General features: G+C 38.0%; 1 protein-coding gene across 2 annotated transcripts in view; it reads left to right on the top strand.

Annotated features, from left to right (window-relative positions):
• BRAF (B-Raf proto-oncogene, serine/threonine kinase) overlaps positions 1-23185 on the top strand; it is an 87607-nt gene that overhangs the window by 42581 nt on the left and 21841 nt on the right. The window contains exons 4-13 of one of the 2 annotated variants that reach the window (XM_075052011.1): positions 789-892; positions 1630-1732; positions 3029-3177; positions 4317-4436; positions 12949-13108; positions 14700-14736; positions 16146-16265; positions 18972-19108; positions 19816-19933; positions 21099-21183. In XM_075052011.1, coding sequence (XP_074908112.1) covers positions 789-892; positions 1630-1732; positions 3029-3177; positions 4317-4436; positions 12949-13108; positions 14700-14736; positions 16146-16265; positions 18972-19108; positions 19816-19933; positions 21099-21183 — 1133 coding nt within the window. The remainder of the gene's footprint in view (positions 1-788; positions 893-1629; positions 1733-3028; positions 3178-4316; positions 4437-12948; positions 13109-14699; positions 14737-16145; positions 16266-18971; positions 19109-19815; positions 19934-21098; positions 21184-23185) is intronic. The other variant, XM_075052010.1, reaches the window with a different exon arrangement.

The following is a 23185-nucleotide window of genomic DNA, read 5'->3' as shown; positions in this document are numbered from 1 at the left end:
TTTAAATCACAGGTATACCTAATGATATACTTAGTCCTTTAAGATATGCCTACAGCTAGAATAGATTATAGGCAAGGAAAATATCTCTATTTTGCATAGTTTGCAGGTTTTTGTTTGGCTAGTTTTAGTGTGCTTCTCCATTCTTCCCCTCCTGTTAGATACTTAAACTTTTCAAATAGGGAAACGGAAGAGAGGACTATGTTTTTCAAATAGGAAGTGTCTGTAGAGTTGCAAATATAGGTTAAAGTGAGAGGTGATGGTCTGCCTGACTCAGATGATTGTTTTATTTTACTTGTTTGCATGCTTATCTTCTATTTTGGAAATAGAAAATAAAATGTTTACATTTTATCATAATGTTTTTTTGAGTGTAGTCCAAGTTAGTTCTTTCATTTTATTTCCACTTGGCATGTTGCCCCACTGAGTTTTACAGCTTGGCCTGAACTTTTTATACATGTATGTAGTTATTAGTTATCTGTGTGCTGTGTCTCCACTTTCTTCAAGTTGAGAAGAGTTGGAAAGTCACTTTTGGAGTTGGGACAAGATTTCATTCCAAACATTAATAGAAATGAGAGCTTGTTCTCTCTTCTAGCTGAGCTAGATTGCTTATATACTATTCACCAATAAGAATTTCCACAGTACACAAAATTTTTTTTAAAACTCTTATCTAGCATTCTGTAAAGCATCATGAAAAGTGGGTTTTAGCACTTGAAGGTCAAAATGTTTGCATTGGTTTGGGGAGGATAAATTGGAACTTGTTTTAATTAATTTCTTTTATGTTTGACCTTTAGGTTCCAGCAAGATGTGGAGTGACAGTCCGAGACAGCCTAAAGAAGGCTCTGATGATGAGAGGTCTTATTCCAGAATGCTGTGCTGTTTACAGAATACAAGATGGGTATGGTTTGTGTATGATTGTTTTTGCTCTTAGAATCTTTTCTTGGAGTTACCCAGTATGGCCAATTCTATCCAACATTGTGGAAGTTGTTTCCAAAGTTCAGAATGATGTGATACTTTGCACTAAAACAATTTGCGCCTTGAAGACATGTCTAAAAAGAATGGTAAACTCCTAGAAAAAGAATTAATCACTTCAAGAACAGGTATAGTACAGAGTAATATGCTGTATAGACTGTTGGCAAAACACTCATTAATCAAACTCATGCTAATCAAGTATTAAATAGGTTTTGTTAACTTTTTGGGGTTTATTTGACTTGGTTATAGTGCATTCTTAACTGAATATAGGGTTCCTGTGGGGGGAAAAAAATTGAGTTTCCAGCCCTAAAAAGTTTGTAGGTTATCTTACTGCACAAAATTAGCCATCTCTTTGGAACTCTTACGGAACAGGTGCTTTCACAAGCGCTTCATTTGATCAGAAAGGTACCTGCCACCTTGGAACCAAGGAATCAGTCACTGGAGCTGACTGAAAAAGTGCATTTTGTTCACGTAGTTTGTCCAGGGAAGGTGTGCTTCCCTTGGTGTGTGCTGAGCTTAATGTCTTGCCTTTAAAGTTTCCGGCAGTTAGAGACTGGGTAGCAAACCCCCACAGTGCAACTTTCTACCTGATCTCACATCTTCAGCAGGAGACCTGCAAGGGCTTGTGCACTGGTGCTAATGAAAGGCTTATTTACACTTTAGAGAGAAGAAGCCAATTGGCTGGGACACTGACATTTCCTGGCTCACAGGAGAGGAGTTGCATGTGGAAGTCTTGGAGAATGTGCCACTCACGACACACAATTTTGTATGTACTGGTTTTTGTGTGTACTGGTTGAGTAGGGTTAAATCAACTTTGTACTTTCAAATTCATATTAACAACTTTGAATAATATTTTGCATCTGTGGGATGTGGTGGGGGTTGCCAAAGAAGTTTTTAATCACAATAGCTTAAGTGAATTAGATAGACTAGTAATCGAAGTAAGTGATGTTGGAGTACTTGATCACCCTTAAAACTTTCACGTCTGGATGGAATACACCCTCTAAAATCTATAAATGTAGGGGGTTTAAATCAGCACTGCATTGCAGAGCTGTAATAATAATCTACTATTTTTGTATTGCTGTATCTATAAAATGTATTCTGGGCCTCCCTGCTGGCTCTGCAGCAGCAATTAACTAATGAACTAACTATTCCCAGAGCGGTGCTGACATCATCAGTGATGCTAGTGCACAAATATGTTTTGACCTGATAAGGCACCAAGTAAATGGAAGCTGCTAAACATAATTCATCTAAACAGTTCCAGCTACATACCAAATCCTGGAAATAATGTTTGTCACATTGAGAAGAAAGACCTTTTATTTAGATTATAAAAACAAAATTCTATTTGCAAGCTATTTAAACTATTTTACTTAAGCTGGTTTGGCTATGGCTAGTTAGCTGAAAGTCTAGTAGGTTTAACTTTTTTTTTATATCCTTCTGAAATTTTGATTATTACCTGTAGTAATACAACTAGAATGTTTTTATGCCATGTATTGCTGAATTTGAAAATGAAACTAAATCTCTTCCCCCCCCCCCATATGAGGATAATTTATGCTCACCCTTTTGCAATTTTAAATGTTTCTGAGTTTCAGTAGTCAAAATTATAACTATATATGTAACCATATAGAAAAGCCATATATAAAAGCCATGTGAATATTTCCAGTCCTGTGAGTGTTGAATAGAAATGTCACTTGGCTCCTGGAAAAATTAGAAGGTGAGATAATCTTTCAGCAGCTTTTGTTTTTACAGGCTGTATCCAATTAAATTCTGAATGTTTGTCTCTAGCATGATAATAGTGCGCTGTTTTGCTTCAGATTTGTTGCTGTTTTTCTTACTGCTAGTGAAGTGAAGCATTCATTCCGATAAATAGTTGAAAGAAAATTTTAAAGCATGAAGACTATTTCAAAAAGGAGACAATCTTTTATGTTAAATCTGTTTGCTATATAAAAAGGTAGCTCCAGCATCAAAAAAGAGGCTTGTAGGTGTATTTGAGGGAGATAAAAGCAAATAGGCTATCCTTAGGCTTACAGAAGGTCTCTAATTATGATTATTTTTGACAATGTAGGTACGAAAAACATTCTTCACATTAGCATTCTGCGACTTTTGTCGAAAGCTGCTTTTCCAGGGATTCCGGTGCCAGACATGTGGCTACAAATTTCACCAGCGTTGTAGTACAGAAGTGCCACTGATGTGTGTTAATTATGACCAACTTGAGTAAGTAATCACAACTGGTTTTAAAGTTGAGCCTTTTATTAAGCTTACAACTGTCAGTGATTTCTTATGTTAAATCTGTAATTCAGGAAGTCAGAGGAGGTGCCCGAAAAAGATACAGGAGTTGAACTGTTCTTGTGAGACTGCATAATTCATATTCTTTCTGTGCTAACTCAGACAACCAGTTCATATTTTTTTGCTGGACTATGAAGTGCTTTCTTTGAAGCATGAATGGGGTGGCTGAGCACTTGACTGTATCAGACAGACTTCTCATTGTTCGCAGTTGTTATTCTTAATCAAAACTGGTTCTTTATTATGTGATGGCTAGGGCCCTGTTTAAATGTTTAGATGCGGGTTTAGATGCGGGTTTGTTCTCTTCACCCTGAAAAAAATGTTAAGAGACACTAGTTTAATATGGTGAAATTGCAGTTGGTTTTACAGTGATTGAAGATAAATCCATTAGTGAGTTTGATGCCTGGGTAAGAAACATAAGAGAGTGTCCCAAACAGTCACGTGCTCTTGAATTTAATTATTGATCTATTTGTGTAAGTCTTTGAAGTAGCTTAAGGATCTGGTGTAAACTGGCTCTGTGTTCTATTTCATCGGTTTCAGCAGAGGCTATTAAGTCTTTTAAATAGACTTTCATGTAAGGAATCACTTAAAATGCTAGTTTTTCCCCCAAGAATAAATTTAATTTCTGCTTATGTCAATATTTGTAACTGTTTCCTTGGGCATCTCTAGAGTTTGTGCTCAGGGCTTATGGACAATGGTTCTATCCATTTGGCATTTGGTTTTTGGCATTGCATCGGTGCAAACTTTAAAATAAGTTTGTGTACTCAACATATAGGTATGAGTTGTGCATTCTTGAGGAACCAGATGTTTGCAATTTCAATTAAGAGATTAAAAAATTACTTTCTGCAAAAGTATGTTTAAGGCATGATCTTTTGATCCTTTGTTAAGTAATATTTTTAACAGATCTTGTAGATTAATGTTCATGTAGTCTATGTAAAATTTAGAATTTGATCAGTGAGGGGTTGTTTTTGGTTTGTTGGTGGGGGTTTTTTCAATCTTTGACTGTTATATTGTGAAGCTTCTGGGTTTTGCACAAGTTAGGTTGTTTTTGTTTTGTTCTTGTCTCACAGTTTGCTGTTTGTCTCCAAGTTCTTTGAACATCACCCCATATCACAGGAGGAGGCCTCCTTAGGAGACACTGCCCCAGCATCTGGATCGTACCCCTCAGTGCCCCCCTCAGATTCTGTTGGGTATGACCTTATTCCTGCTGTTTAATAACATAACATTTCAGTACTATATGCTTAGAAACACTCAAAATACTGCTTTGCAACTCTCTCTACTTTTTTGTAATCTGGCTTGTTGTGCAAATATATCCACCTATGCTTAACTTCAAAGAAGTGAATGTTTTCATTAACACGAATGATATAAATCAGTAGTAACCTAAGTTAAACATGTGCATAAGTGTCTGTAGAATTGGGGCCTTACCTGTTAAACTGATTTCTTCTGCATTGTAGCTGAGACCTGGTCTAAACTGGAAAGATTTTATACTTAAAATTAATACAAACCAAAACTATATCCTCACAAATTCTTTTAGTGTGTGTTATCAAACTACAGTTTATTTGCCTTGAAGTGACATACCTCTGTTTCAGAATAAGCCACGCCACCATAAGATTGGTGTGAGCAGATGCCAATTCCAGGTTCCTAATACTGCTTTAGTAGCTTTTCCACATACACATTGCTTTAGTGTCCTCCAGACCAGCCGTCTTCCTCCTATTTAGATGTTGGGATATACTCACAGCATCCATTTGCTGCAGATCCAGGTTTTGTAAAATTAGACTTCTAAAAGTTACCACAGCCTCCATCCCCTGCATTTCCAACAAAGATTCTGGACCCTGTCTCTGTGAAGAGATAAGTGATCATATTCAGATTATGTTCCCAGTAGCTAAGAGATCACTGCCACCACCCAGCACTAGTAGATAGTTGAACAAATCTCCAGGAAAGAGTAACTCAAGAATGTGTATCAAAGTCAAGAAGCCTGATGCAGAGTTATTAAGAACACCAAATACAAAAGCCTTCAGAAAAACATTCCTAGGACATGTGTGCTGCATGGAGATGAGCTGAATTTGACAGAGAGGCTCCCTTGGAATAGTGAGCATTGTGCCCAAACTAAAGCAGAAACACATCTGGAAGCTACACAGGCACCTATGGACTCTAACTAGAAGAGAAATTCCCTGGACAGCCAAGACTATTTTACGAAACATCAGATATGATGCCTTCCAGGAAAATAGACTGACAGTCCTGCAGAGGGAACTTCATTTGGTAAGTACAAAGAGAGGTGATGTTCTTATTTGTACTATTTTGTGCAGTTTCAAGTAAATTTTGAAGTGCCTCTTCCAGGTAGTGGATTCTGCCTCTATATCCCGTGGATGTTATGTTAGTACAGCAGATTGTGGACAGGGCTGTTGATGAGGTTCTCTAAGCTAAGCAGGATCTGCCTTTCTTATGGTACAGCTGAAATTATAACCATGCTAGAGCTATTAATCTGTGAAGAAACTTGTTCATAGCAACTGTTAAATGCCTGCAGATTCCAAAGGCACTATATAGCCCCAATCCTAATACTAGTATATGCTAAATTTTCCTACTTTTCAATTGCCTCTGCCTCACATTTGTGCTTTCTTACCAGTTTTCGAAAGATACAACAGGATGGATTAACTTAATTGATAGATGCACTACTTCAGGCAGTCTTAGTTTTGTGAAGTAAAAACTGAAAGGAAAAACTGAGACCAAAACTGGTTAATGCCTTAAGTTTTTTAACTTCACATATATAAAAATATTAACATTTAAATATACTTGCCAGTTGAGGTTAAGGAGCTTTTCCTAAGTGTCGCATCTGTAAATGTTTGTGGTTGCAGGAGCTGTAAAAGGTTTCTAGCTTTCTACTTTTTGCTTTTTTGCCTTGCTGTACACCTCATTATTCAACAGGGAAAAAAAAAAAGCATACATCATGCCTTCAAAATTCTGTTTTGAAAATCGTTTATGATTATCAGCTGGTGTTCATAAGTAGTACGCATGTTACAAAGTCATGCATTTTCCCCAAGCATCTATGTTTGTAGTATTTCTTTTCCAGAAGCAGCTCAGATGCTATTGTATGAGCACATAGCACCGTCCATACCTTTCTCCAGTTACCCTTTGCCTTTCTTTACTAATATGTCTCTGCTTTTTAAAGACATAACTGTGGAAATATTAATTTATCTCAATTTTTTTTAGAGTAAAAAAAAAAAAAAAGCCTTTTCTATGAAAACATATACTTACTCATGGTTTTGTTAAAGGGTACTGCTACCATATGGGACAACAGTTCAGCTGGAATAAAAAAAAAAAAAGGTCTGACATTTGAGGTTATCTTGTATGGGAAGAGATTAAGGGATTGAAATTTGAGAGTTGGGCAATGGGATTGAAAATGTGAGGAACTAGAGCTTTATTAAGAGTTATTAGTTTAATAATTGTTCCTTTCATTTCTCTGTTCTCCTAGCATCTTGCATGGCACAGCCCACAGAGGAAGGGATGTTACTAATCGTTTGGTAAACGTGAGGAAAGAGAAGGCAAACATCCTTCTTCATCTTTAGCCTTGTGAAGGGATTCCAGCAGCAGGCAAAGTGCTCAAAGGAAGGAAGAGTTTGTGTTGCAAGACAAGCTCAAGAGCAAAGGCGTGTATGACATGCTGAGAAGTTCTCAAGAGATCAAATGGAGAAGTTGGAAAGAGAAAGGGACATAAAGGAAAAGACCATTGGACATGATGCAAAAGCTGCTAAACATGCTGGAGAACTTTGTTTCACTTTGCTCATGTGTAACATCCTAAAGTAATCCAGTCCTGTAGCCTTTCATTCTTCCAACTGTAAGCCATAGGCAGTCCCTCCAGATGTTCTTCCCCAAGAGAAGGGAGCAAATACTGTCCCATTTGCACATTTCTGAACCCCTTATAAAAATGTGTCCAGCCTCCACATTAGGTCTCTTGTCCCATTTTAGTTTTTTCAGTTTGCACTATCCTGTTGTGCCAAAGCAGTCATTTTAGCTATAATCTGCACTTAAATGGGAAGAATTTCTAAAGTGTAGGTCTCCCTAATAATAGCCATTTGTAATAAAATTGAAGTACGCAAACTATATATAATACATTGTATTCATTTCATTCATTGCACTATCATAAAGTTTCTTCTGTATCTTTGCTCGTAAAATATGAGCACAGAATTTCTGTGAACCCAGTTCCCTGGATCTTACAGATGTACGAAAAGGAGAGAGATTAGCTATTCAGAATATTCCAAAGTTGTCTTTTTCAACTTCCATCCGTTCTCTCAGATGTTGTGATGTTGGGCAAAACTCAGCAAACTCATGAGGCAGATGTTGTGGGCAGGGTAAGTAACCTGTGGAATGGGTGGTAAGGGGGTGCATGGTCAGAATTTGAGTAGCACAGAGGCAGGTTGGACTCGATAGAAACTGAGAGTTTCTGCTTTGCTTGGGGCAGAACACTGCAAGTAAGCGGGTTGGCAACATCTTGGCTCTTTGAAAAGCAACATTTCCCAACATGCTTGATCTTCTAAATTTGAGGAAGAAAGGGGGACTGTCTGGTGCACCATTCTTGGAAGCTTGCCAGTCCCTGTCTTAGAGCAGGCTCCAGCCTGTGATTAAACACCTCTGCTTTCCTTTCTGTCTTCCAAATGTTCACTGATCATTCTGCCTCAGCTGAAGATGTTTAAGTGTCTAGAAAAGCTTCTGAAAAGCCAAGGAAACAAAGACACAGTCTTATAATATTGTATTTAGTACTACAACACCATTTAGATCCCCGTATGTTTTAAGTGGTCAAAACCTTTGTTTCATTGCATAAAACAATGATGAACTTTTCCCCTAAAAATTCGGGCACCAGACCTTTTCCAGACCACTCAATGTAAATGTTAGCAAACTTCCTACAATATCCAGTTTGATTACCAGAATCTTCAGAAAAATCATCTGCAGTCTGTACAGCAGGTGAAGGAAACCTCTTGGTCCCCAAGACTTTATTTGCAAAAGCATGCTAGTGAACTGCAACCTGGTTTGGAGGAGTAATGACAGCTGTGGGGGTTCTCTTGATAGCCCCTGGTATATGAAGCTATCGGAAATTTTAGGAAAGCATTGTTAAGCTTTGATCTGGGCCCAGAGGCCAGTATAAATGCACACTGTTGTGATAATCCTGGAAGTTGTTTTATACCTAGAAGACAACATGGATGAAAATGAGTTATCATAGTATAGAAAAATGCACTAATCCGTATGAAGTTCTGACTATTACAGATCTGTCCCATGATGCTTTTAGACTGACTTCACAGGATGCTGTAAGAGTGATCTTCTCTAGCTTGTAGTTACAAACTTGTACTGCTATCCTTTTCCTCAAGTCAGCATTTGATTTGGGCTTATTGACAATTTCCAGGCTGCAGAGGTGGGGAAAGAAAAAAATTACTTTGTTTTCTGGCAATGTCTATGGAGTACCACAATAATTAAATTATAATATGTTCGGCCTTCAAAATTTACAGATTACCTGCTTGCTAGTGGAGCAGAAACACCATTGTATCCCAGATACTTAGCAGTCCTTAGAAACTGCTTGAAAATGGAAGTGTGCTGTGTTCTTCATTAACAGCAGTTACAAAAGCCAAAGCAAATCATACTCTGGTGTAAACAAACAAACAAAAAAAGCCTTGGTATGCATTATTAGCTTGCAATAGGTTTGGCTTTGGTATGAGTGTGCAGTCTACCAGGTGGATAGTGTGTACTACACTGAGCCCTGTGGCTAAACTGAGATGCAGTTGTTCAGACTGGGAGGCGGAGAAGAAAAATCTCAGTCTAGTAGAGATGCTGTCATTTTAAAAGGGAAATGGCACAGCCTATAACTGAAGCTAGGTGAATGTGAATTTTCAGTTTAAGTATTTGCCAAACTACAGCAAAATAAAAATCCAAGCAAAAAAATCTTGAAGCCTAACCAACACTCTTAAGAAAAATCTTTCCTGAGTAGACCAGCTCTTAAATGTATGAAATATCACGTTGGTGAGTTAAAGGAAATTGAGTAAAATCTGTATTAAATTTTTCTTTTGTATTTGTAAAGTAAACTAACTTCTGTCATTGCAAGTTCTAAGATCTGGCAGAGGTTTTATAAAATTGTTTATATAAAACTTAGCATGTGTGGGCACTCTTCTGAGTTACCTTCTTCTTTCCCGTGGACCCAATTTTGTAGACACATTGGCACTTGCTGTGATTGGCAAGGGGTAAAAATGTACATCTGTCTGCAGTTACTCTTGTCTCCTGACAAAACCTCTTTTCTATTTTGTCTTGATAAAAAGGGAGGGAACAGTGTGCTTATCCCAAATATGTGGTCCAAGGAAAAAGCATGCTCTGTCGTATTAGCAGAAAAGGTTATAACATATTAAATTGGGATTTGACAACTCTTATCAGCTTGTTGCCTGGGAAGCTGAGAATCGTTTGTTAAAGGAATACCCTCATCTAAGAGGCTGGAAGAAAGTGTGCAAGACGAGGTGGTATAACCTCTCTAATATGTCAGAATATTGACGTTCTTATTTGTAGAAGGTCTCCTCTAGCTAGCAGATAGGCTGTTAACTGCTTACAAAGGCCACAGGAGCAACAGAAACTTGGATTCTGGTATTTCAACTGCTGCTCGTTTAAGCTCTGGCCTGCTGTACATTTATGCCACAGTAAACAGTTCTTTGCAGTAGTCGTGTTCTGGTCCTCTTGTTGGGTTTTGGGTTGTTTGTTTTTTTTTTGACAATATGTTTGTTGGCACAATGTTTGCGTAGCCTACAGAACTAGTTTTATAACTCGACTGGAATAGACAATGTCACCCTTTTCCAAATAATGATGATTGGTCCTTTTAGCTCCAGTGTCCCTTCTACCCTCCTGGAGTAATTAAAATTTAGGAATACTATGAGAACAGGCTTTTGTAGCTAAGAGGATTGCTGCATTCTTTGTGGTGACGTGTTGATGCAGGTCAAGATACAGCTTTTGCCGCACAGGCAGAGGCTGGTGGTAATCTCTTCTGGGCTTGTGATCTCAGTAGGCCACCTTGGCTAGCAAACTGCTTGTGTCTTTCTCTTCACTAGTTACCTTTTTCAAGAAAATTTCCATTTAGCAAAAATAACGTACCTTTTTGTAAGTGTCCTAAGGACACCGACTAATGAAATCCTGATTGTATAGATGGAGCACACGGCTAACTGCTTATGAGATTCCCATCTCTGGATTCTTTCGTGTCTAAAGCTCAGAGGTCCTCCCAATAATAGTTTAGAGACTCCAAAAAAAGAGAGTTCTTTCTCAGCCTGTGATTGTTTTCTAAAGATCTGAACTTCCCCCAGTTAGAATTTAATGAGTAGAAAAAGCTATTCAAATTGTTTTCAAACATGGTATGACATAGCATGCTATCTGTGGTAGCAACATGATGGGCATGATGACCTGTGACCAGAAATACAGAAGTATTTGCAGATTCCCTTACCAGGTGACCATTTATGACTCAAAGGAGGATGTAATTGAAACAACATTTCTGCAGTTTGGTTTTCTCTCCCTTGGCTTACTCATGATCACAGAAAATCTGATTGCTTCTGGTTTTGTGTGGCAGAGCTCAAATGCTGTCTCACTGTCACTCCTAGTGCAATGATCTGATGTTTGTTGTTACACATTTCCCTTAATTTCATTATTACTGAGAGCTCTCAGAAAGCTGGAGAAGGAGTTAGCTATCCCAACAGTACTGGCCTGACTGAGACACTTTTCAGGCTTTTCTTCTGAAATCCTTCTGTGCAGCATCTGACATGCTTGCCTTAACATGGAAATACAGTGCCTTAGAATGTCAACCAAGTCCTGCACTTGTATCTGTGCAGTGTCCCATGTCCTGATGTGGGTTCTAGTTGCATGATTTCCATACAAAAATGTTCAGGAGTTCAAAACTTCCTCATCTACAATAGAAAAGATTTTACCCAAAGGCACTTGTTAGCAATGAATGAAAACTTTAGCTTATGAATATGTACATCAGCTGCATTTAAAAAAATAGTTCTGAAATTCTGAGAATCTTCTGAAATGCTGGGCTGTCCAAGGCCCTCTTTCAGAGATTTGTCTATTGGCAGTTTCAGTTTATTGCTTCCCAGTATCTTCCCAATATTTATATTCTGTCATGTGACAATAGGTAACTTTTTAAAGAAAAGTTGAGCAGTGTTAAACACCCCATCTATTCTTCCCCTGCCCCACTTCCCAAACATAATCTAAGCATTTTATTACAAGACTTTCTAAACTGTTGAATTAATTTGCAAGCCCTGATTTGCCATTCTCAATTGTGAGACTGTTGGCCAGGAAGGAAAAGATGACAGGAACTTAGGATACAGATAGCACTGAGTTCTGGGATCAGTGCCAAACTGTATAAACCCTTCAATGAAAGGTAGAGTAATCGTCTTTAAAGCAGACCAGTTTCTGAAGAAATGTCAAGAGATCCTGTTGAAAATAACAGTTGCCCCTAAAGATCTTTGGAGAGGCCAAGGAGCTTTCACTTACAGGAGGCAGCACTGGGACCTATTGCTGCTATATGTTGCTGTATGGTTTATTTCTGGGGCTTCTCCCAGTGGACGTTGCCTTTGTGGGCATGGTAACTAACCCATGAGTAATTGAACAACTGGAGGACTCTGCTCCTCTCCTAGGAGTTGTATTTTCTGTAAGTTCTAAAAACCTTGTTGGCAGATATCATGTATATTTTAACATAAAGGTTTTTTTCTACAAAGGTGGAAAATGTTTCTCATTGACCTTTTGCCTTATATCCATTAAATTGAATCATTAGACTTAACAGTGACTGACCTTGACTTGAGTAAGAGAGAAATGCCAATTTATTGTATTTTAACAAAATAAATGGATAGCCAAAGAAGTGACATTCTGCCTTCTTGCAAATGAAAAAGCAACTGTTTAGATTTTCTGTCTTTTAAATATATGATTCATGATACCATAAATTAAAGACTATCTACATTTGTGACTGGCAGCATTTGCATTTCTTCAGAAAATTTGTCTGTATAATCTGGACGCTTATATTTCAAGTCAAATCTATTGCATTGCCTAACTGTAGCACTGTAAATAACATTTGAAATGTTGCACTATTTAAAGTTATTTCTTAAAGGTTAAGAGGTAATATGTTTATTTTTAGTATCAACAATTCATATTATATTGGCCATAATATTAATCAATTATGTTGAGTGACCAGCATGTAATTTTTAGTCTTTTTTCATTGAACAATAATCCTATCAATACAATTTGTTTTGTGACATCTTCTGACTGTAATGTTGATGCAAGATGTTAAGCATGTTTAGTTCTTGATGGGTTGTCATTAAAGAGTATATTGCATTAACTCTGAAGTGAGGAAACTGCAGAGTATCTTGCTATCTTCAGTGCATGTTGGGCTACATGAATTTTTCAGATCAGGATTTATTATTACTATTTCGGTATGGTAATGTTAAGGTTTTTGTTTTGTTTTAACTCAGAACACTTCACAGCCATGTAATTAGGTAGTCTGCACAGCAGAGCGTTGTTGCAGTTGATCATAGGGGAGTAGAGAATTGTTCATTATAAATTGTTTTTATGCAGGCCTTTAGATCAGTTTTTTTTAACATATGTATTATTATAGTTGAAAAGGACTTACCACACCCACTATGCAGTATTTGAAGCCATTTGTAGACCTAAATCCTCTTTTTCCTTGACTTTGTTTCTCAGACCACCAATTCTCCCTAGTCCTTCTCCTTCAAAATCCATTCCAATCCCACAGCCCCTCCGACCAGCAGATGAAGACCATCGGAATCAATTTGGGCAACGCGACCGATCCTCTTCAGCTCCCAATGTTCACATCAATACAATCGAGCCAGTCAATATTGATGTAAGTATTAATAATGTTTGGATCAGGAATAGTAGACTTGATGTTTCCCTTATGAATATCAGTGTGTTAAATTTAACACGTGTACACAAGCGCTTTGTTTCTAAGCTAATCCTTGGTGGTCTGTCAGAGTCTTCATAGATCCCACATAAGACATTTTTGCTATTGAGAGCTGTAAGAATGCAAATAACCCATTCTCCAAAAGCAGAAACTGCCTTTTGAAAGTCCTGTGCTTTCATTTTCAAAGAAACAGTCTACCACAAACAACTGCTCTTTTTTTTGTTGTTAGTCCCAAGGCTCGTGCTGCTAGCTGCACCACAGCATTAAGAATATGAGAGCCAGTAACCACTCTTGCAAACCATTTTATGTGTTAAGCATATTTCTTTATATGCAAGACAGGGATTTTTAGTATTTGTAATTCAAGTAATATTCCTGGCATTGAAGAAAATTAAATTATTGCTGTAAGCTGAGTTCAGATTTACTGAATGTTCCTTAGGATTTCAAGATCCCAGTGTATATTGTTCTGAGCATTCTTTTGGAGTGTTCAGAAACTGCTACACTTGTTTTCCACGTTTTTGAAATTTATGGATGCAGAATCGTAAATAATAATAATGGTTAATATCAGGTATAAGGCCAGCTAGGACCTTTCAATATGTTGGTCACAACAACCTCTTTCTAATTTTGCTAACTTATACGGCTTGTATTTTACCCTTAAGTCTACCCTCTAGAAATTAGTCATTTGTCAGGTGAGCAGTCTTGAAGTCTGCCTGGACACTGAGGCACAAAATCTGTTTTGCATGTGAGCTGAGCGAAAGGTGAAATGTTAGTTGAGTATTAAGAGTGTGGCTGCGTAGACATTTGCATATGGTATATGGCAGTGATGCATCTGAGAGGCAGGACCAGTGCGTTTGGCAGCAGTGCAAGTGTATAAAGGAATAATGTGTAATCAAAAAAAGATGAAAATGGACATACAGAGGGAGACTGCTAGAATTTTCTAATTTTCTTCTGTTTAGAAAATCCTTAGTGTAGTTTGGTTTTAGTCTGGATGTGTTGTAAAAGATACTCTTAGTTCACAATGGATTGCAAGTGAAGGAAACCTTTTGCAGTTAGTCTTTTCTGAGAAGAACAGAGTGCGCCTGGCTATGCAAATGAGGTGATTTGTTACAAGAAAAAATGAAGCAGAACTCATTTGACTGATGTACCTCAGTACAGGAAATTGGCGTCCTAGCTTCTGATATAACAGTTCAAATAATTTGTGCCACAAACACTGTAACTAGAATGATTAGTTCAATATTTCTTCATGCATTTTGGCCAACTGCATGTTTAAATCAATATTTTCATGTCAGCATCTATTTTGGGTGGTGTGCATTTCACTTTACTACTGAGAGATGCTGTTTTAAAGCAACTAATTCTGAAAAGTTTAGTAGTTGTTATAAATAGTTCTTTGGAGTCACTGCTATTAGTAAGCCAAGGTAGGAAACAACTTTAATTTCATGGACAACATATGAGGTTATGGATTCTCAATTTGATCAATCTCAATTCAGGAATGTAAATGATAATACCTAAATTAAATACAATTTTTTTTTATTTATAGGACTTGATTAGAGACCAGGGTTTACGAGGAGAGGGAGGTAAGTAGCATTTAAACTATCTACTGTGCTATATTTAATTAAACAACTGCTCTGTCCCTTCCCTTTGTTCTGCTTCCTTCTACAAAACACAGACACAAAGGAAAATATGACTAGAAAAAAAATGAATTTGCATTTGCTTGTCCATGAACTTAATATTTGTCTGACAAAGGTCTGAGTCATTTGCTGGTCATTCTGGGAGTGGGGGAGACGGAAGGAGAAAAAGTTTTGAAGTGGTGTCTAGTTTTTTAGTTTTAAAATTATCTTGTGCCATCACTTTCTTGCTCTAACATGCACACACTCATTCACTCACATGGCTGCACACAGATACTCTACAACTTCCCAACTCTCTCTCAAAGATTTTTATGCCTGTTGTTACCTTTCCACCCATGGGAACAACGGGGGGTTTTGTTGAAAACCATTAACATGGTAGATAGACCTTCCATACGAACTGCTGCATCCTAAAGCAGCGTGAAATACTCCGGTTCTTCTCCCCCTCTACCCCCTGCTGAAGATGCTGCTTTGCTGTACTGCATGCCTGTGCTACTCTTGGAACCAGGTTGTTACACTAAAGTCAGGTCTTTTTATGCTTCCTTCAGTAACACACAGCCCTAATTCACAGTTAAGTCAGCACTAGTGCCAGAAGGTTTATTTTTCTTCCCATGTTATGCATGGGCCTGTGAAGTCACTTCTCCCATCGGCTGTCAAGGTCCTGAGAGGGCTTCTTATGTGCTGTATTTATTCCTATGAATATAATAATAATATAGAAATAATAGAAATAAAGAAATAGTAAGTAGGGCAGGCATATGACAGTTTTTCCACTCCAAATCATTAACACAGTCGTCTCCTACTAATTATAACTTGCTTCAGCCATTAGTAAAGTCTGAATTACCTTAGCACGCTCTGTCCTGATCTCTAAGGTTTTGTACTGTGGGCTATGACTGACTTTGTTTCTCCCATCCAAATCTGGTAGTTGGTAGGATGGTACCTACCTACTGCACTGTGTCTGATGGAGCTGTTTTTCTTATGCCAGCAATAGAATGCTTTTTACAAAGAAAATTCATTTAATCCTGCAAGCCTACTAATTTAAAGTTGCCAGTTTTAGCTATTTTTGTATGTGTTGGTAGGTGTAGCTCTCCACAGTTTTGCCCATTTTGTCCAGCATTTAAATGTTGTGCTATCATGTTGGTTTTAACTTTTGATCATAAACTGTCTGCTTGGCATCTGAAAACAATTGGCTATTCCCAGTCCTGAAACAGTGTTATTAGTAATTGACTTTTTTTTTCCTTCAAAGTACAGAAACAATCTATGAATAGGAGTCAAAGCATCCTAGTTATTTCCCATGACTTCTTTCATTTCTTCTATGTGTCTGTCTTTCTGTCTCTGCCTGCCCGTCTCTTTCTCTCTAACAGCCCCTTTGAACCAGCTGATGCGCTGTCTTCGGAAATACCAATCCCGGACTCCCAGTCCCCTCCTTCATTCTGTCCCCAGTGAAATAGTGTTTGATTTTGAGCCTGGCCCAGTGTTCAGAGGTAGTTGGGCTCTTCTTTCTTGTTTTCACCCAAACAAAATAAGTAAAACCACAGATGCTGTTTGTGCCTCACCCTCACACCGTGTGTATGTAAGTGTGTGAGTTATCAAAACACCTCTGTTTTTTGCTTGGCCTGGCTGGAATGCTTTGAATGTGCTTTTCACACATACTCACTTTCACCTTTACACGCTTGAAAATTACTATAAATAAAGTCTGACTTAAATCTTCAAAAGCAAGGAATTTCATAGTTGAGGTTTTTATGTGGACCTTAACATATTTTTTCCTAAACAAAGGTCATTGGATTGCATTGCAGTGCTTTTAAAGACAAAGTGATGTCCTTAACTTAGAATTTCCTTGACTGTTCAGTTTAAGTCAGTTCAGTGCTTTAACAGTTTTCTATATTTAGTATTCTTTGTTTTGAAAAGTAATCTAGGAAATCAATTTTGAATTATAAACATTTCCATTGATATCTTGTTAGGTCTCAAGTTTTTCAAGTAATGTGTCATGTCAACTTTCAACAAATACTTATATTTTGAGAATGTGTTATTGATGCCACATTGGGGCTCTAGATGGTTTTAGACCATGTAGTTTTTATTTAGTTAGTAAATCTTCAGTGAAACAGTATTTGTTTGTGTCCTGTACCATGTAAAATAAGACTCTTCCATTTTCATGTCATTGACTCTGGGGGTAATTCAGGCCTAAAGCTGTCAATGGATCTGTTGTATTGCACAAAATCCCCAAAAACTCTGTGGGATTTCACACACTGGAGAAATCAACTATTGAGTCATAGCATGAAATGTAAATATTTCTGTCTATACCTATACATGTAGAAATGGGTAGTCCAATGCATGTAGTGTGGTTTTCCAATGCTACCATTTTGGCTGTTTTAAAGACTTTTGTTTCAGAATATATCAAGAGCAGTCCACCTTATGAACTTGTAAAGTTCTTCCAGAAGTCTTTGTAAGAAGACAGGTGTTCCCAACAAGCAAACTGGCTACAGAATGGAATACGTTACGTACAGCTTCAGAGTCCAAGCTAATGACTTAAGTCCAACACTATCTGAAGTATTCTGCTCTAATAACTTGGAAAACAGGCCATCTGGTATTATTATGAACAGATTAACTATAATGTTTTACCATGCGCTGTAAGCATTTTTGGTGAGGGGTGAATATTGGGCTAGTGTTTCTGTATCATGGTATTAAAATTTAAGTAGGAGACTTTAGTTACCTCTAAAGAAAACGCATTCAAGTAGAGCTTTGCTATTCCAGAGAAAGTCTGTAACCCAGTAAACTTTTGGAAAATTGCTCATGTTCTGGGATCATCATACATTTAATTCCATATATGTATGATTTCAGACCAATGATATAATAAATATATGACAATATAGTGACCGTAATAGGAATATGAATAAAAGTTCATCCTGCAGGTTGCTGGCTTCCAGCTGCTTGTAAGTGTAATTAGGATGCCCAGTATGCATCATTATTGTTGCTTTGGCATGTGGCACAAAGTTTATGGATGCTGCGTCCCATTTTTGATGTGTTGGTGTGTCATTATTTTGTGCCTTCCACTTCTAAATGTATGGATTTTAGTTCAGTGAGGACAGACAGTGATGCATATATATATAGAATCTGATAAATTAGCACGTACTGAATGACTGAACTTGAGCAACAGTATTAAAAGTCACAAAGTCAATTTTTTTTAACTCAAGTTGGCATTAGGAGACGCTTTTTTGTTTAGAAGGGGGCTTCTAAAGGAATATGAGGAGGAGTATTGTTGTCTACCACATCCCAGAGCACTGATGTGAGGGAAAGCGTTGGAATGTTGGAGGTCTTGTACAATGACATACATTGTTTAACAGAGCAGTGTGAATTTAATTAACAGTTGACCCTATTTTATGTCCTTTGCATTGGGAGGGTCAGCATAACCTTGTTATGAATAATTATGGTGTATTTTAAAAACCAGTGTCTAGTTGAAGTGCTCTATTTGTAAAGAGCCATTGAGGCTCTGAAACACAGCTCTAATAGTGACATTTTCCTGCATAGATTTGTTTAGATAACATATAGGCTACAGATTTGCGGTTCTTTCTGTATTTAATAGAATATGCTTCAAATAGCTAACTAAAGTACTTGTTCTTTTTTAATCCTTTCTACAGTCTAATATTTACTTTTAAATGAGAGCTCTCTGCTAACAGATAGCTTTAAAACAGCCAAATGGTTTTCAGGTGGCACGTGGAGACTCAACTAGAAAACATTTCAATTTTTTGCATTTAGTCTATTTTGATTCCAAAGTACAGTATTTCAGCTATTTATTGGGTCCCTAAAAGGTTAGTTACAAGAAATATGAGAGGTAGCTACTGCTAACTAAAATGCTCCTACTTTTCTTCTCAAAGAAACTGGTGGAATTAAAAAATATACTCCCCCCCCCCCCCTTTTAAAGAGACATTGTCCTTCTGATAATTCACAAACAAGAGACTGGAGACTATCTGGTGTACAGGGATGTTTGCTATAGACTTGTCTCTTCCTGAAATCTAAGACTTGAGCACTAATCTAATATTAGGACAATATTCCTAGTATATGTTTGTTCCCTCTTAACATTTACATTGATGTTTGGAGATACTGCATCTTAAACACAATTCTTGTACCTAATATCAATACATTCTTGTAAGCTGGCTTCTTATAGATAAAATTATACTGTTTCTGAAATTTAGGTTCAACTGCAGGTTTGTCTGCAACACCTCCCGCCTCTTTGCCTGGGTCACTCACCAATGTGAAAGCGTTACAGAAATCACCAGGACCCCAACGGGAACGGAAATCATCCTCATCCTCAGAAGACAGAAACAGAATGGTAAGGGAAAGATCAGCTATTTTCATTCGTAGCATGGTATATTCATAGTACAGAAATACTGCACAACCATGTTCCTCTCACTTTTGTTTCATCAAAGCCTTCTGAATTATTTTGAAGATGAGTAAGGTAATGATCAAGGACTTTAAGCCAATAAGTAATGGAATGTTGAAATTCTGGGACTGATACATAAATCATTTAAATAATTGACTATACTCACTTTTACTCCATTGCACCCAAATGTCTTGGTGTGCTTCATATTATAAGGCCAGTTTCCTTTCTAATAACAGCTTAACTTTTCCCACCGTGATTCATGAACTTTGAAAGTTCTCTGATGAATCTCAAATGTAACAATACATAAGAAAGTCTGCATTTTTTTTTTTTATTCATAATGTAGCATTATACTTGAGTAAGAACTGAAAAATAAATGAGACTTTCTTTTTGGTAAGAGCTTCTTAATATTTACTGGCTTTAATACTGCCAGAAACCTGTGGCAAATATTTCATGCCAGGAAGTAATTTAGTATGCCTGTGTGTTGAATTTTGTGTATGGCCGGCTTGAAAAGTCAAATGCAATATCTGAAAAAGAAAGTTCTCTTAGGACTTTAATGATATGAAATGCTGATACCAAGTCTTTAACAAAGGAGCTGTTTTCACAGACATTAATGCACTTGCTTTCTTCCTTTTTATTGTTTATGCATATATATAAAGAAAACCCTTGGTCGACGGGATTCAAGTGATGATTGGGAGATACCAGATGGACAGATCACAGTTGGACAAAGGATAGGATCTGGATCATTTGGAACAGTCTACAAAGGGAAGTGGCATGGTATGTGACAGTCGTGGCAAACAGTTATTCTTAAGCAAGTAACGTTGCCTGCTGTGGGCCACCCAGCAGCAAAGCAGCTTTGTGGAAAAGCATCTGTGGATTCTGGTGGGCACCAAATTGAACATGAGCCAGCAATGCGCCCATGCTGCAAAGAAGGCTAATGATATCCTGGGCTGCATTAGGCAAAGCATTGCCAGCAGGTCTAGGGAGGTGGTCATAGAATTATAGAATGGTTTGAGTTGGAAGGGACCTTAAAGATCATCTAGTTCCAATCCCCTGCCATGGGCAGGGACACCTTCCACTAGACCGGGTTGCTCAAGGACCCATCCAGCCTGGCCTGGAACACTTCCAGGGATGGGGCAACCACAACCTTTTGGGACAACCTGTTCCACTGCTGCACCACCCTCACAGTAAAGAACTTCCCTATATCTAATCCAAATCTACCCTCTTTCAGTTTAAAGCCATCACCCCTTGTCCCATCACTAATGCCCTTGTAAAACGTCCCTCTCCAGCATTCTCGTAGGTTCCCTCTAGGTACTGGAAGGCTGCTGTAAGGTGTCCCCAGAGCCTTCTCTTCTCCAGGCTGAACAACCCCAACTCTCTTAGCCTGTCTTCACAGGAGAGGTGCTCCAGCCCTCTGATCATCTTCAGCCCTCTGATCCTCCCCCTCAACACTGGTGAGGCAACGCCTGGAGTGCTGGGTCCAGTTCTGGGCTCCTCAGTATGAGAGAGACATGGACATACCAGGGAGAGTCCACTGAAGGACCATAAAAATGATTTTGAAATTATAAGTACTGTGCTAAATAGGTAATGTTAGAACTTAGACTGTTTAGAAACTCAACTCTTGCATGTTCTTCTGAATTTAGTAGTTATTAGGGTAAAGATGAAACATAGTTACTAGAAGGGCTGAAGTATCCATCTTGATGAATGAGGATTTCAAATGTGTATTTGGAAAGCTTTGACTTGGCTGGGATTTCTCAGAGCAAAATAAAAACAGTGTTTATACATTTTACAGAATATTTACTTATTTTAATATGGTAGTGGTTTATTTCATGAAAGCTAGAAAATAGGATAGCTCAATATTTCTGATGCTCGCTCTATAGAGCATTTTCTCAATAGAGGAATATGTATCAATGGCACTTATTAAAAAATTCCTATTTTAAAGGTGATGTGGCAGTGAAAATGTTGAATGTTACAGCACCTACACCTCAACAGTTACAGGCTTTCAAAAATGAAGTAGGAGTGCTCAGGTAAGAATATTTTTAATGCCATAAAATAATGTGTGTAGATTTATGCTTCATTAATCATTGAATTTTAGATTGCCATTAGAACACATTGGTCTTATTCCTCCATGTTGATACTTTGGGCAGAAAATATAACTTGCCATTTTAAAATATTTCTTTGTATCCACTGCTACTTCCTTCCCTTGTATGTGTTTGTCTGTGCACCTATGTTGTGAATATATGTATGTCCAAATACTCAAGACAGGACTGGTTTTTGCTATTGTACTACCCCCAGGGCACAGTCAAGCCTAAGTGTGAACTGTAGACCTTTCTTTCCTCTTATCCACATTTTGAGATTGAAGGAGAGCATGACTAATTGTTGGTTTTGAGCTACAGCACTGCCCATATCTGTTGTTTAATAGTTTCTGTTCAGTAGCATTGACTTCTCTTTGAGGTTTTTTTAAAATGTATTTCTCGTAAAGTCACTTCTTGATTTCCTTTTCTCATGTCTACTGCTTGTACTTTCTCAGAGGAAGTATTTGCCTTGGGTTCAGCTCTTAAAAGAGGTTCAATCAACATGATAGAGTAGAATATTTATTGGGGAAGATCATTAGCATCCAAGTACAATCTTGAGCAGTCTCGAGCATAATTCTGTTTTAAGAAACAAAATAGAAAGAAGGGGTTTTGCCTCTGGAAAACTGATGTGTTGAGCTGGGCACCTGTGCTGGAAGACCATCCCCAATAAGCTACATAGTAAAAAGGGGATGGTCAGCCTTTTTCCCCAGGAAATGTTAGTTCTGACTCTAAGTCCATAGTTGTGGAAGTAGAGGCTTTCTGGGGTATGCTACTTCGGATATCTCTGCATATTTTTTGCACACCTGCTCAGGTATTTAATGAAATAAAAAAATCTTGTATTTCATACCTATTCCAGATTTCTGCTGGCAGTCCCATAGCTGGAGTCCAACCTTTCTCTGTTGTTGATCATTTCAGCACTTAGAGTAAATAGTCAGTTGCCCTATCCTTTGACCCAAACAAGCCAGATTTACCTGTAGTTGTGCCTTTCCCATTATGCTTCATCATTACTTTCTTAGCTTTGAGGTAGCATTTGCAAGAAACCACTTATTTTTTGTTCACTCAGCAGTCAGTTGACAAATCCTTGAACCTGAAAAAGGCACAGTCACGTAGCGTAGAACTGTCCTAGTCTGCATTGTGGAGAGGACAAAGGGGTTCACACTCTAGGCTCCCACGTTAGTTTTTTCATATAAGAAAACCTAAAGAGCTCTGCCATCTTCAGCAGCAGCATAGATTTCAGAAGCTACCACAGGTTTTAAGCTTGGTCTGTCAGGTTTCATCAACAGTGAGCTGACTGCCTTCAGTACCGAGCTGTGTTGGAAGAAGATTGCCTTTATTTTTCCTCAGCCCTTGGGAATGCTAGGAAATACTCCCAGAATTCTGAGGTGCCACATCTTTGTAATATCTCATTGTTATGTTCGGAGGTGTCTAGTTCTTCGTGTCCATTTGATGACAATAAGAATGTGATTGACTTTCCCTGGAGGGTGAGGACAATCCTTCAGATTTCGCAGTGTATCAGTAGATTCTTTCAGGCCTTGAATCTACTGGGATATCTAATGAGATAATCCTCTCTGCATTGTTCGTTGTGAAGTTTTTCTGTCTGGAGTTGCTCCACCTTTGAAATAGGTTTGATTTAATCTGGCCAAATCTCTGTGGTGAGCTCCGGTCTCTCCCAGTGCTGTTTGGGAACAAGTTCATAGCATAACCTTGCTGAGGTACAGTTTTCATACCTGTTTCCATCCTTTCTTGTATGCTAGCTCCATAGAGAGTACAAAATTCCTGTCAAATAAAGCACTAAGAAAAACTGAAGCCTTGTCAAGGAGGTGTGGTGATGGCTTCTGAACAAAAGATTGTCCTTCCTTGAAAGCCTCTGAGACTGGAATTTCATTTTGGATACCTTCCTTATGGGCAGCAACATCTCATAGCTGGGCTGGGGTTACACAAAAGCAGACCTGCC

This window comes from Buteo buteo, chromosome 19 (assembly GCF_964188355.1).
Source record: "Buteo buteo chromosome 19, bButBut1.hap1.1, whole genome shotgun sequence".
Classification (NCBI taxonomy): domain Eukaryota; kingdom Metazoa; phylum Chordata; class Aves; order Accipitriformes; family Accipitridae; genus Buteo; species Buteo buteo.
Note: the sequence above shows the minus strand (reverse complement) of the source record. Positions and strands in the feature narration are given on the sequence as shown.